This window comes from Acartia tonsa, chromosome 6 (assembly GCF_053477335.1).
Source record: "Acartia tonsa isolate MP-2025a chromosome 6, ASM5347733v1, whole genome shotgun sequence".
NCBI lineage: Eukaryota > Metazoa > Arthropoda > Copepoda > Calanoida > Acartiidae > Acartia > Acartia tonsa.
The window spans coordinates 5,356,696-5,371,269 of NC_137265.1; the positions used below are offsets into that span (position 1 = coordinate 5,356,696).

Below are 14,574 nucleotides of genomic sequence, written 5' to 3' on the forward strand. Positions count from 1 at the left end.
TGTTAATCACTTTCTCAGGGAGGGAGGGGACATTGGGCTGTTAATAATACTAGTTCCCAAAGTTTTATTTTATATAATGTTTTCTTATTAATTGGCTTAAATACTCTAAGGACTTTTATTGAATTTTAATGGATTGGTTCGATCATTAATTGAGTGTCCATGCACACGTTTCAACTAATTATTGTAATCTACAAGAGGGGTAATTTTGTGTATAAACATGCAATGAAATGTACGCAATTTATCGGTTATTGACTTATCCGGCCCTTTAGATCCCCTCTACTAATATGACCATCAATAATAATAAGTTAACCATTTTAGGTTAAAAAATGGCGAAGGGCAAACATGCACCCGCCAGAGGGGCAATCAGGGAAGACAAGGTCCTCCATCCTGCCAGCAGAAAGGCAAAGAAATTACAGAGAGTTGGGATTCACAGGTAACTATAAATTTTAGGTGAATATTCGCAGAAGCACAGCTTCTTTACAAATTACAAGGAACTTTGGTAGCTGGTATATATATTATATTGTATATGAACGTTCAACGGTCAGTTAGTTGAAATTAAATCTTACCTACTGCATTTGCTCTCTCTGCAACTTTATTCTACTTCTTAAATGTATTTAAGATAACTTCAAAGATAGTTTTAAAATATGTTAAAAGAGCTTATTTTTTATAATATTATTACCTACTTATTTCCTAAATTAAGGTATAATAAAAACGAAAAGAAAATAAAGTTTGGTGGCCAGAAGATAAGTGCTTTGGGAGAGAGACTAGCTTGGTTCAAAGATTACCTCCCAGCTTTGATAGATGAAGAAGCACCAGGTATTAAATAAGGTGTTCCTTCAAAAGACCTAAATTACATAAGACCTAACCCCACAAAATATCTAAATTACAATTACATCTCTTGCAATTTAGTTGTTTTATAGGATTAGGTCTTTTGTAGCAACACCTTAAATAAGAGATGGCGACTAATTTTGTAGATCAGTGTTTCGGAGCCGGAGCCGGGAGCAGCAACATTTTTGGTGGAGCCGGATCCGGAGCCGTATTTTTCGTTAAAAACGGCTCCGGATTAGCTAAAAATGATTTTGTAAAGTAATATTATAATTAGGCAACGGTCTATTTCCATATTATAAACTGAAAAACTATTGTTACTTAACAAATAGACACACATCCTTCTACTTTTATATAGCTTTAATCAAATAAGAGCAAAATATTTTATATTATTTATTTTATTTTATCAAATTCAATAATGAAAAAAAATTGCTATATTAATTTTAAGGTAGGAGCCGGAGCCGTATTTCAAAATACGGCTCCCCAGAGCCGCATCAAAATTATACGGCTCCGACACCCTGTGTAGATACCTCGCAATTTTATGATAAAGAGCTCTTTTAAAGATCACGGTTTATTGATTTTTATAGCTTCCCTTTTTTATAATCGATAGCTGATTTTACATATCGTTTTTCCCCTGTTCATAAAGTATGGATATGATCGTTCTTTTTTATTAAATAAACAAAATGAGCTTAATTTACATGAAGCATCATGTTTACTTCAGAAAGTTGTAAAACAATTAGTTTTGATATTTTAATTTTGAATGCTTTGTATAATCTTAATTTTTTCTTATTTAGAAACTTTAAAAGGAACAACAGTACTTGAATTAATAGAAGGCTACCTGGGAAGATTTCAAGATGAACTGGATCAAATTAACCTAAAGAATTCAATCGGAGGAATGAATAAACGTAACCAACACGCTGCCAGAAAGGAAACTTAGTTATATTATAATTCTTCCAAAATGTATCAATTATAACATTCATCGGCACAGCCTCAAAAATTGAAGAAAAAAAATAGTTTATTTGGTAATAGTAGGGTAAGTAATAAGCATTTGACAACATACAAACATTTCTATCCAACATATGTTGATAAAGATTTTCTCTTCTTCTTTAAGGAAACGTAAAGGCCTTTTTTTATTGTATATTTGGTCATATATGTTTGCTTTTGTGTGATCAGAACTTGCATACGAATATAACTAAGTTTCTTCATTATTACAGGACAGCATAGAATTCACCAACAAACTTGAAATGGGGGAATGGCTTGGCTGCGGCTTGGAAATGATCGACGTTTTTCATCCACCAACTGTCAAATATTTTCTTAATTGGAGCGGAGAGCTGAGATTTCTACAAAATATGAAAATTGCAAGAATAACAAAGAAGAATGTATTGAAAATGATTGAGAATGAGGAAAATGGAATTAGTACCATGGAGGACACTGAAGTACCATCAGAAAAAGTCAACTCTGAAGTACCATCAGAAAAAGTCAACACTGAAGAACCATCGGAAAAGGTCGACACTGACCCAACGCCGCCCACTGAAGAGTCGACGTCAGAAATGGAAACGTCTTAACTTGTTTTCACCTCTTTTATTGAATCTTGCTTATTTTTTTTGTTTCAGATAAAGATTATGAAAATGGTTTGAGTTATTTATACAACACATAAGAATCAAAGAAGGTATTATCAAAAAATACCTTGCACCAAGCAAAAGTTTTCGGATCATGGAAAGAAAACGAAGCATCGGGTTTCGTCGTATTTTCACAGTAACTTTTGATAGGTTATTTTAGGCAAGTGTTAATGATTGCCCTGCAGGTTTAGAGCCCCCAACAGAGGCTACAAATAGGGGAAAAGCTACTGTGAAATTTCTTTTTATGATCAAAGTTTTCTTTTAGAATATTATCATCTCATGCTAAAATATCAATTTTACGAGGATATGACAATTGACAAAAAAACAATTTTCACAATAAATATGAAAGGGGATGGATTATATACATATATTTTTCTATTTTGTTCTCTCCTTCCCAGATGTATAATATTATAATCAATCCTTATAATAGAGTAAAAAGATTTCTGTGTACCGAAGGAGCTCGCTAACCGATATAGATATAGTTACTTACTTTGTAGTTTCTCATAGTTCCTGGGGAGGTTTATAACTATTTTGGGGGAAGGTAACACCCCCCCCCCCCAAGATAAATCGCCAAAAATAAAAATATAAAGCGCCGCTCAGCGGATATTTTTGGTAATAAGCTTATCATTACTTAGATATAAAAGAGGCCTCTAGGTGTGTAGCCTCTAGTACCTACATATAATAGTAACTTTATTTATTTAGTATATCATCATGCCGATACAGATCAAGATAAAGTCGTCAGGAGCAGATATATCTGAATACGATGCTCCTGCTCAAAAACAAGAACAACTAACTACAAAAGAAAATGCTACAGAGAAAGAAAAAGAAGTAACAAAAGACATTACCAGTGATGCTAAAGAAACAAGTGAAACAAAAAGTGATAGTACAGATAAAGAACAGGAATGGTTTCTAGTTTGTTCATTTTATTTATCATCTATTTATTTCCCATAACATGGTTCTCAATATTTTGTTACTGTAGCCATGGAAAGGGTAGGGTACCAAAGTTATTAGCACTATTTTTATTTCATTTCTGTGCCCGCTGCTAGGCACTTACAAGCTACCTACATGTTTTTTTCAACTATTTTTTAAAATTTTTATTTTGCTGCACGCTATCCTAACTTGGTATTAATTTGACATAAGGCATCTCGATTGTAAATTCTTGACATTAATTTCATCCAATTTCTAAATTTGTTTTGTTAATGTATGTTTGTCGTTTTTTTTTATCTGAAATCTACGTTGATTTCCATTACTTAGGTACTAATGGATGGGTATACTATTTTAAGTTAATATGTTATTAAAATCTTTAAACCTTGTCTACAGACAAAGACCAGTGGAGAATCTTCTACTATTGACGGAGCTCCAGAAGGAGGACCAGAGGGGGGTCCTGAGGGAGGGGTTGACTACGAATATGAGGGGGATGATGTATTTTACACAGATCCAAGCACCAAAGGTAGGAGCCTAAGCATGAAATATAATAGATGATATTTACATAAAAAAATATGTTTTTATAATCTTTTAATCTATAATACAAAGTAGCTTGATGTCTGTCTGTCCGTCCGTCTGTCCCTTAAGATCTCGGTAACCACTGAACCGATCGGATTCTACTCTTCAGGGAATATACCTACTGGTCCTGTGGTGGTTTTAGGCTATTTTCTTGGGGCGTGTGACAATCTTAACCACACCAAGGATTAAAAAATTCCCCCTCATTTTTTTTTTGGTGATGGAGATCCTCAATTTTTTTTTGATGATGCAGATGATAAAGATTAAGATCCACCTTATGTACTACATTTTTTTTAAAATTACCTCGTGTAGCAAAGCCCCTAGAGGCAAGGGGCGAAGCTGCTAGTTTGCTTAATAGTAATACCCAACAAATAGGGGTAAAAGCCTAAAAGGCAAACATTAATTTAAGAAATGGAATTCCTAGTGTGCCTTAAAACCTTCAAATTATTACATTTTTATGACGTTAATGTGTGATTTTTCTTTTTAATTAATATTGATTTTGTTACTGGCTAATTTTAATTTTGTGATAGGTAGGTATTATATTTTGATTTTGAAAAATTTTATTTTAAACTGGCGCGAGATCCCCTTCCCAATTTCTCACATTCTCGTACCCCAACCCCTCTCCTATTAAATTTTGATGTTAATATTGTATTTAGTGCGGTATTGTTGGGATAAAGAGGCAAACAGTTGGGTTTCACAAGATGGAAAGACTGCTGTCCCACCTTCCCAACCATCAAGGTAATCACATGCATAAGTAGTAAGTACGTCCTTAGAGTCATAGATATAGAGTTGCTGTGCACATATAATATCATTTCAATGTCAATTTGTATAAATAAATATTGATTTACACTACACACACACCTTCTGACAAACACTAATCAATTGCTTACCTACGCTTTCTATATTGTATTTTATTCTTAAGTTTTGTATCGGAAAATTACCGTTTTTATCATTCTCTAAAATATACAGGGTGCGCCATATAAATCCGGACTTTTTTTAAACGGCCATAGCGCCAAAACTACTTGACCAATCAGGACGTTTGACCCCACTATAAAAAGCTTAGGTAATGAAATTTTTGCCCATGAAAATCTTTGGACAATGGAGGACGTCAGAGGACGCAGATAAATTACCGTGGATTTATGACTTGGGCCTACTAAATCTGACCTCAGCCCATCTGTAGGTGAGATGGACTAATGAAACTTGCTGGAGATACTATCAGATACCTAGTGAAAACACTAGAAAAGACTAGAGCTCTCTATCCCAGCTGAATTGGCTGTAGTACTCCGACAAAGTGGATCGTGATAGATTTTAAGACGTCAAAAACGTCAAAAATCTTGAAAATTTCTCGGTTCTTGACTTCAGGGGCCCATATGGAACCTTGAAACTCGTTTTAGACTATGTATTGCGCTGATAACCCTATCTTAATCTTCATGCCATTTTTAAAAAGGTATAAAACGTTGTTCTAGCTTAACTATGGCCCAAATGAGAGCCGCCGTGTCAAAGAGTAGCTTTAAAGATGGGTTAATTTGGATCTTGCTGTTACTCACTCCTTAAGGATTTGTGGCCTCCCAGCAGCCCCGATCTTAATCTAAGGGACTTTTGAGCCTGGAGCGCCATTAAAGCATGAACCAATAGACGCGCCCATACAAAGAAGACCTCTCTCACTGCTCCTATCATGGAGAACTTCGCCTGCTTGAACAGGGACATGGTGACCAGGGTCGGCGGGCGGTTCAGGGGGCGGATAGAGGCGATGATTGAGGCTGGCGGCGATTTTATTGAATAATCTAATAGTCATATACCTAGTTTGCTTTCCAGTTTTTAAAATTTAATAAAATCTTAAAAATTGACGATTTTATGTTCATTTGTTTAAAAATAAGAAAAAGTCCGGATTTATGTGGCGCACCCTGTAGAAATTTAGAAATACTCACTTAAATACCAAATTAATGATGAATGACTCGGAGAAAAATTGTTCTGCTATGTAATTACATAACATTAATAAAATCTGTGAATTTTTGTTTTAGTTCTAGTTTAAATCTTATATGGTTAAGTAATTTGATACTTTATTTATAAGTAATATAGTATTGACAATTTTAGTGTATAGAAGTTTGATAACTATGAAAGCGAAGCAAATCAATTTTAAAAAACACAAATATGAACTATTTTGGTTGAAACAAAATTTAAGATCAAATTAAAATAGTCTTAAGATATTAGAAATATATTAGTACTGTTTAATGATTTCAATGATAAGTATTTCTTATTATATTATAATTCATTATAATTAAATTCTCTAATTTGGTTTGATAACGATTTCACAATTTTAACACGCTGTTATAAATAGGATTGGCAATCCGTCTAATTTTTGGACCGGATTCTTACAAGAATCCGTCCAAAAAAAACCGGATTCTCCGCGGATTCTGGATTCTTATTTTTGTACGGATTCCGGATTCTATTAATATTTTAGAAGGTTTTTAAAAAAAATAAGTTAAGGGATTAGATAAATTATACCGGGTACTGGGAAGAATCTAAAGCTGCGTTTTTTTCATATTTTCTGATATCTCTACTTGGTGGTGTAGGTGGGGAGAGATAGTGGGTGGTGATCTTTGCCTTCAATTTTAGCCTAACAAATAAGAATCCTAATCCGTTATAAAAAAAAATAGGATTCCTGATTCGGAATTCGGATTCTGGATTCTTAAATTGGCCAAAAATTGGGCGGATTCCGGATTGCCAACCCTAGATAAGATAAAGGCTATCCGTTTTGCCGTACTAAAGAACTTATCCGATTTGTAGAAAGGCATTGATAAAGATAAGGATTATAACATCTCACAAAGCTCACAAATAAACAATTCATGATACCTAGTGAATTTGTATGCTTCGCTTTCAATAATCCAAAGAAAATAACAAATAATCATTTTAGTGAGAACTATATATTCGATGGTGAAACATATTTCTACCGAGATGAAAGTGGTACAAAACACAAATGGAATCAAACCTCCAATCAGTGGGAACAGCAAGAGGTAGATATCTTTATAAATTTAGTTGCGCTTCTACTCATTAATTAGCAGTGTTGTGGAGCCGTTTGATTTTGTTGCGGCTTTAGCTCCGCGGAGGTGCCTCTGAAAATAACGGCTCCTTTTCTCTTTTGCCGGCGTAACAACTTTGGGGCCTTTTTAATGCAATTCTGATTGATTGGTTATTAAGTTGAGTGTCCAAGAGTTTCAACCACAAATTGTAATCTACAGAAGGGGTAATTTTGTATATCATGATTGGGGAATGGGATGTTTGTACATCAATTTATCGGTCATTGTCTGATCCCTTTAGATCCCTGGTATAATTATCCTTGTTTATTATAGGATTCATCAGAATCCGAGGAAGACGACAACACAACAGAAGAGCAACGGAAGGCAAGACAGTATCGCAAGAGGAAAGCTGCGCCAGGTTGGGACAACAAGAAATATGAAAAGGTAAAAAGTTCTTTATACCTATTAATACACTTTTATTGCAATTTTACTAGCGCATGATAACTTTCTTTTCCTTCTTTTCCATACCTTTCATTTTTAAAATCTGATTACTTTTAATCTTGAAAATTTGCAACAAGTTTTCTTGCGTGATATGCTTTTATTAATTTTTTACCTAGTAATTTTAACTTGATAAAATAGAGCAAGAATTTTTAAATAATTAAATACCTACCTAGTAAATAAATATCATGTTCTTCCATCATGTACCTGCCATAAATTCATTAAAATACAGATAAGAAGTTTGAATAAATTAAAACATATTTCGGATCATGGAAAGAAAACGAAGTAGCGTTTTTCGTTGTATTTTCACAGTAGCTTTTCTCCTATTTCGAGCCGTTGTGGGCAAATTTCCTAACCTTGTGGGGAAATCATTAAAATTTACCCAACCTGACCTATATAAACTGAAATAACCTATCAAAACCCGCTACTTCGTTTTCTTTTCATGATCCCATGTTTCTTGTTTGCAGGACCCGGTCAGTGGTAAAACCATCTACAAGGACCCACTGGACAACATGACGTACGAGTGGGACGAGGAGAAGAAGGCCTGGTTTCCTCAGATTGGAGAAGACTTTATGGCCGCCTATCAACTCAATTATGGCTTCACCAAGTACGTTAATAAGTTTTAAGCTAGACTTTACAATCAAGGAGAATATAAGCGAAGCAAAGAAATGTAAACAATATAATTAAAATATTAAGAACATAGAGTTTTGGATATGCTGTTCGATAGACATATTGAATAATAGAGTACCTAGATACTTATAGAAATGGCAGTTTTTATCCTCTAATCTTCTCAATAAATTACAGAAGCCTATTTTAATCTATTAAAAATATACTCTATGGAAATCTTATTTAAAAATAACGCTAGACATCGTTATAAAAACAATTTTAGGTTTGTATAGATGTTCTTGATCTGTAAGTGTAGAGTTTTCGCTATAAAGTTAGACGTCCATCTCACATAGCAGCCAATTAATTATCATTTTATTTACAGTGATCTGGAGAGCAAGCCAACAGTACCTGAACCTCCCTCCATACCTGACCTGGATTCTGCTCCCGGGCCAGCAGAAAACAAACAACCTAAAGAGGATAAAAATCTGCAAAAAGGAAAGAAAATCAAAAAGGTAATTCTAAGTAAAATTGAGAAAATTAAAGAAACAAGGTTGAATTATTCCTTAAACCCAATAAGATAGAAGCCTCATCATAATATTAGTTGCTAGTATTGTCAGCACTAATTTTTATATAAAATAGGTTAACATTAGTTTTAGAATAGAACACTTACTATATTTTACACGGTTTTTTTACACTAGCCCTTGAAGTCCAAATCCCCCCTCCCTCACTTTCAATTTTAGTTTTAAGAAGGAATTTTTTTCTAAATTGGGGGATCATTTATTTCTATGGGCGATTTCTCTTGGGAGGGTGGTGGTACCCTTCCCCAAAATATTTATAAACCTTCTCAGAAACTATGAGAAGCCACCCTGTAAAGGAGAACCATATCGGTTCAGTGGTTACTGTTAGTGAGATCCTTCGGTACACACAGACAGACTGATACACAGAGAACCTTTTTCTTTATTATAAAAAAGAAAAGTTGAAAGACATCTCAAGCAGCTGCAAAAGTTTAAAGTTGAATAAAGAAAATGTTTAGTATGTAAACAAGTGTTACCTATTGTGTTATATCATTTAGTACAAGCCTCTGTGCAAATATAACAATAATATACTTATTTGATTCTTCAATTTATTAAATGCAGTAGATTATTTAGCGAGAAAAACCATTTTAAAATTTTAGTACTTTATTTAGTCTTACTTGAAAGTACGTTAGGTTTAGTAAAATAAGGACAAGCATTTCCATAAATAGCTTAGTAATAACAGGCTAAGAATATATTAGATGTAGGTATAAAAAATAGTAAACTGCAATACAGTGATGATGCAATTTATAAATCTGAAAGAATCTCAGTTGAGTTGCTAGAAGTGCTTTTTTTTATGGGGTTGTTGGAAGAAATATCTTCGACTTCGGATATAAATAATATCTTAAATAAATAGTATCTCTTAAATCCCCCAAATAAAGAAATCCACACAACTCCTTCCCACAAAAAGAAATAATTTGTTTTAGCCTTTTGGTAGGTAGCAGACTTTAAAGTTCATCGATTTTTGGAGATAATCATTTTCAGGAAAATTTTACCGTGAACTGATTAAGATCAAATAATATTTTTTAAATGCGCCACAAAATGTTCTGTTTTCTCTTATTCATTCGAAACCGATTAATATACGGTGGATTAGAACCGGTTCTCATCCATACAAAAAAAAACTATGTAGCATCGTATTATATCCAGTTTTCTCCGACTATATAAATGTACAATCATAATTTAATCTTTTAATTTTACATTTTTATATCCGCGGAAAGCTGTTTATAATACGATGCGAGAAATAACTATTTTCAGGAAGCAGAGCCTCCGAAATGGTTCGAGGAGGAGGAGGGTAAGAGCACGAAGGTGTACGTGTCCGGCCTTCCAGACACCATCACAGAGAAACAGTTTGAAGAGATCATGTCCAAATGTGGCATGGTAGAGTATGATGTCAGGACTAAGAAGGCTAAGTTAAAGATTTATAAGGTAGGTTGGCTGGTTATTTATATTTTGTATCATACAAGAAAGATAGGTATAAACTAGCTTAATGAGCTATATACAAAAATATCAATACGTTGAAAATAAGGGGTGCAGTGAAGGATTAGTAATTACTTTAGTTAAGACTACGTTGTATTGAATAGTTGATTGTAACAAAGGGTTATTGTTCAACTTATACCTAAAACGAAATTAATTCGGGGGAAAAATCACGAAACCTATAATACATGGTTTTCAGCTGTTTTTTTTGGGGGGGCAACAAGTAGTAAAATTAAACTCTCTATTTGCCCCCCAAATATTATTTAAAATTTTTTTCACTTGTTGGTTATACCTTATACGTTATTGATACCCGCAGGGGTTAGATATAGAGGGAAAATATATTAACCACCGATTATTTTCAATTTATTTGATAAATACGGGGGTGGCGGTTTCAGTGCTCAATAGGCACTTTGGGGGAAAGCATCAGTGTCATTTTGACTGACGACCAATGTTTTTTAAGATTTCATATTTTCATATGTATTCTTTTATCTGCTAAGTAATCTTTTGTATAAATTGTAACCTGATCAAAACAATTTTATGCTTCAGGATGAGAAAGGTGTTCCCAAAGGAGATGGTCTGTGTACATATATTAAACACGAGTCTGTGGAGCTGGCACTACAAATCATTGATGGATCTCAGTTCCAGGTCCGTTTTTAAACAGGGATAAAACAATTAAGATAATATTTTTGGTATAATATATTATGCATTTTGAAATAAATAGCATAGGGTTTTTACCTGTTCCACCAATAAAAATATTTGTTTTATGCTTTCTCGTCATTTGAATGGCCTTAAGGACCTCTAAAATAATCAGGGATAAGGGATGGGAAACGTAGGAAAATATTATTTCAGGCCTATTTCAAGCCTAGGCCTAATAAACCAGTTTTGGGATGACGCAGTGGTTCGTCCTATACGCTAATGAAAAAGCTGTGTGTGTGTGTGTGTAGATAAAGTATAGAATCAAATTCAGGTAGCTAGTTTAAAGTAAAAAACATAACTTTTATTAAACCTATATATTAATGGCTTTTGTTAAAATGAAGTTTTTTCTCTCCCAAAATTTTTTTATCTTTTACTTTGGTAATTTGAACTGTCAGAAAGCTATCGTTGTGTTTCCCTCAGACAGATTTAGTTTGTATTATTTGCATTTTTATTAATGAGTAAAAATTTTATTTGAAAATTTCATTGCTAATTAAAATTCAAAATAAATAAATAAATATGCACTTGGGTAACATTCTATCAAGTTCTTTGGAACTATAATGTAATGATATTTCTGTACTGTTTTGTATTGTACAAAAATTAGGGTTAAAGTGTTGTATCAATTCCGTACTAAATTTTTAAAATTCAAAATACAACATCTAATTTATAAACTACCAAATGAAAATTCGTAGCTACCTTCTTTCCAAAAAAATAATCCCGTTATTTTTGTTTTTTCTATATGGCCCTTTTTTAATGTTTAACTCTAAGCAGATTTAATAATAAAACTAATGTGATCTAACACCATTTATATTTATTTTTTCGTAGCAGACGAAATCATTCTTTTTTCTAGAATTGTATGCTTCTAAAATTTTCGCCAATTGGTGATTGGTTGATACAAAACAAGCCCAAATCACAGAACACTATTGGTTTAGAGCGGTAGCCAATATGAGCCGTCCGCCAGTAAGGTCATTAAATTAGGCAAATGGTAAAAGTTGCATGATCCCTTTCAAAACCAGGCCGAGACCTAATTTATGGCCAGGTTTCCTATCCCTTATCCCTGAAAATAATGATCTTCAAACAATGGGTTACTGTCTCACGTTTTAAATTTTGCAAGTCTTTGCCGAAATTTCCTATTGTAATGTATGAAATTTATCGTTTCCAGCATATCATTTGTCATTAGGTACCTAAAGCTTTTTATATTTTTTAAACTCTAGGGCAAAACGTTAAAAGTAGAAAGAGCCAAGTTCCAGATGAAGGGTGACGCGTATGATCCAAAGTTGAAGCCCAAGAAATTAAATAAGAAAGAGAAGGAGAAGGCGGCCAAACAAAAAGAGAAACTTTTCGCATGGATACCTGATAAAATGAAGGTAAAGCAAAACTATATTGTCATTGGTTCGAGTCTCGGTATTTTCAGCGTCATACATAAAGAGCTTTAAATATGTTAGTTTTTTTTTTGGCTTATGCCTGAGCTGAAAAAATAGTAATGTCATACCCCTTAATATATATATAGAATTAAAATCATGTTACTATGAACAGTTAGGGGGGGGGGGGGGTCTTAATAACATTTTTTCCCTCTTCTTGCTGAAAAAAACTTGGGGGAGAAGTAAATGAAATATTTTGCATCCGGGAAAAAAAATTATTTTGTGCAGAATATACACCCATGTTCTTATGTAAAATATCTTTGTTGATATTCTAATGTTGAATATATTATCAGGGAGAACGAGGGAAGAATGAGAGAGTGATAATAATCAAGAACCTGTTTGACCCTCTGGAGTTCAGTGCGGACCCGTCCAAGATTCTTGATTATTCTGCTAGGAACTTTTCACATTTTTCTCTTAACAAAACAATAGTTATATCAAAATAAGTTTTACGCCTACAAAATATTTAATTTTCGGTAATTTCAAATGGAATTAATTAAGTGAATAGCAGCCCCTGTACATACCTAGAATTTACAAATATTAAAATTACGATGTGATAAATATTTTAAAATCAGGATCCGGACACAGTGTTCAAAGTTTGGTTCTATTACAAAACTGGTTCTATTTGACAAGGTAATTCAATTTGTTATTTGCAGGGAGGGGACATTGGACTGTAAATCATACACTAGTGCCCAAAGTTTTATAACCACTTAATTTTATTCGTAGGTCCAGCAACTTTGCATACTCATATTTGAATTTTAATTGGTCGGCTCATTACTAGTAGTGTCCAAACTTATAAACCAATAATCTAATTTACAGAAGGGATACTTTTGTTCATCATTAATGTACTAGGATAATATTAATCAGCCTTTTACACCATCTTACTAGATCTTGCCTTACTCTGTTAGTAAGGTCATCCAGCTGCTGTATCAGGCGCGTGGCATTAAGACAGGGGTGTATATTCTGCACAAGATTTATTTTTTTTCCCCTGCTACAAAATTTTTTATTTTCCTTCCCCCCCTAGGTTTTTCTCACCAAGTAGGGGGAAAATGGAAAAATATTTAAAGAACTCTATATTTTATTTATTTTATCCCTCCTACCACACATTTTTAAAAGTTTTTTTTCACCAAGGAGGGGGAGGAAATGGAAAAAATGTTTTCAGTTTTCTTAATTTTTCCTTTTTTTTTCCCTCCAACCACTTATTTTTTATTTTTTTTCCCCCCCCCCTGAGCAGGGGATCCCATGTAGAATATACACCCCTGCATTAAGATAAAATAGGGAATGGCAGGTGGTGCAATAAACAGCAACGACTTCCATACTAAATTATAAATTAAAACTCTCGAACAATAATAAAGAAATTAACATTAACAATTTATTACTTTAGCATGAGGAAGGCATCTGTCAGATATCATTCAAAGAAGCTAGTGAGGCAGATTTGGCCATTGAGATGCTCCATGGCAGGCTGTTCGGCAAAAGGGTTATGAATGTCACTCAATGGGACGGAAGGACAAAGTAAGTTGTATTCAATAGCGATGCTTTCAAATTTGATTGTGTCAATTGTAATTTTGGAACTATAAAAAAAAATATACCTAATGAATTCCTTATATGATTATTCTACATTTTAACAATCTAAAAATATTTTTTTTATGGGAAATAAAGAGTTAAATAGGTAGTAAGATAGGATTTTTTATTACCTGTTTTTTTATTTTTGTTATTTCTTACCTACCTTACATTGCTTTCTTTGTTTAAGCTATATTAAAACAAGGATGACAACATCCATATAAGCGAAGTTCTGAAACAGTAGGACAAAAGGGCATTAACACTTGTATACTTTCATAACTGAATAATCAAAATAAAAATGTATAAGAGTCGACGCAAAATTTTGACTAGGCCTAATATTAAGGAAACAAAATTTAAACATGTTTTTTTTTATTCAGGTATAAGAAAGAAACCGAAGAGACAAAAGAGGAGGAGGCGGAGAGATTATCCGCCTGGGAAAAATATTTAGAAGGAGAACAAGAGAAAAGTGACCAAGCAAAAAAATCCGCCAACGAGCAATCCAAAGAATCCGAGCCTTCAAATGAACCCACAGATATTGATCCTCCTGATGACACAGAAATGGATGTTGATAACAATGCTAATGATAAAGTAGAGAATAGTGAAAGTGTTGAAATGAAGGATGCAGATAATCATACTACCAATGGAAGCACTGAAAGCAATGGCGACTGAACATTAAATTATTTTGTAACTTTTTTTCTAAGCCCCGAAAGTCAACCCTGTGTGATTTTAATACATTTCTAATTGTATTTGATTCTAAGAATCATTACTAATCCCTCTTCTTTATGTTTCAGAA

General features: G+C 33.4%; 2 protein-coding genes across 2 annotated transcripts; both read left to right on the top strand.

Annotated features, from left to right (window-relative positions):
* Window positions 1-30: 30 nt before the first annotated feature.
* LOC145321655 (translation machinery-associated protein 16 homolog) lies at window positions 31-2,443 on the top strand. Its single transcript, XM_080163148.1, has 4 exons — window positions 31-433; window positions 701-816; window positions 1,620-1,751; window positions 2,038-2,443. The coding sequence occupies exons 1-4, from the start codon at window positions 327-329 to the stop codon at window positions 2,388-2,390; spliced, it is 708 nt and encodes a 235-aa protein (XP_080019274.1). The 5' UTR covers window positions 31-326; the 3' UTR covers window positions 2,391-2,443.
* On the top strand, window positions 2,425-14,574 carry barc (RRM1_TatSF1_like and RRM2_TatSF1_like domain-containing protein barc). Its single transcript, XM_080163141.1, has 15 exons — window positions 2,425-2,494; window positions 3,147-3,340; window positions 3,761-3,894; window positions 4,601-4,682; window positions 6,859-6,958; window positions 7,295-7,405; window positions 7,927-8,066; window positions 8,448-8,577; window positions 9,892-10,062; window positions 10,657-10,755; window positions 12,018-12,170; window positions 12,518-12,616; window positions 12,795-12,854; window positions 13,606-13,733; window positions 14,159-14,574. Exons 2-15 carry the CDS (start codon window positions 3,156-3,158, stop codon window positions 14,448-14,450), a joined length of 1,884 nt encoding a protein of 627 aa, XP_080019267.1. The 5' UTR covers window positions 2,425-2,494; window positions 3,147-3,155; the 3' UTR covers window positions 14,451-14,574.

Excerpts from the sequence above, each read along its gene's own strand:
- LOC145321655 (XM_080163148.1), top strand. The coding sequence starts at position 327 with ATGGCGAAGGGCAAACATGCACCCGCCAGAGGGGCAATCAGGGAAGAC. Across the intron at positions 434-700 it reads CAGAGAGTTGGGATTCACAG|GTATAATAAAAACGAAAAGA; the intron begins GTAACTATAAAT and ends TCCTAAATTAAG. Across the intron at positions 1,752-2,037 it reads TAACCAACACGCTGCCAGAA|AGGACAGCATAGAATTCACC; the intron begins AGGAAACTTAGT and ends CTTCATTATTAC.
- barc (XM_080163141.1), top strand. The coding sequence starts at position 3,156 with ATGCCGATACAGATCAAGATAAAGTCGTCAGGAGCAGATATATCTGAA. Across the intron at positions 4,683-6,858 it reads CCACCTTCCCAACCATCAAG|TGAGAACTATATATTCGATG; the intron begins GTAATCACATGC and ends TAATCATTTTAG. Across the intron at positions 7,406-7,926 it reads ACAACAAGAAATATGAAAAG|GACCCGGTCAGTGGTAAAAC; the intron begins GTAAAAAGTTCT and ends TCTTGTTTGCAG.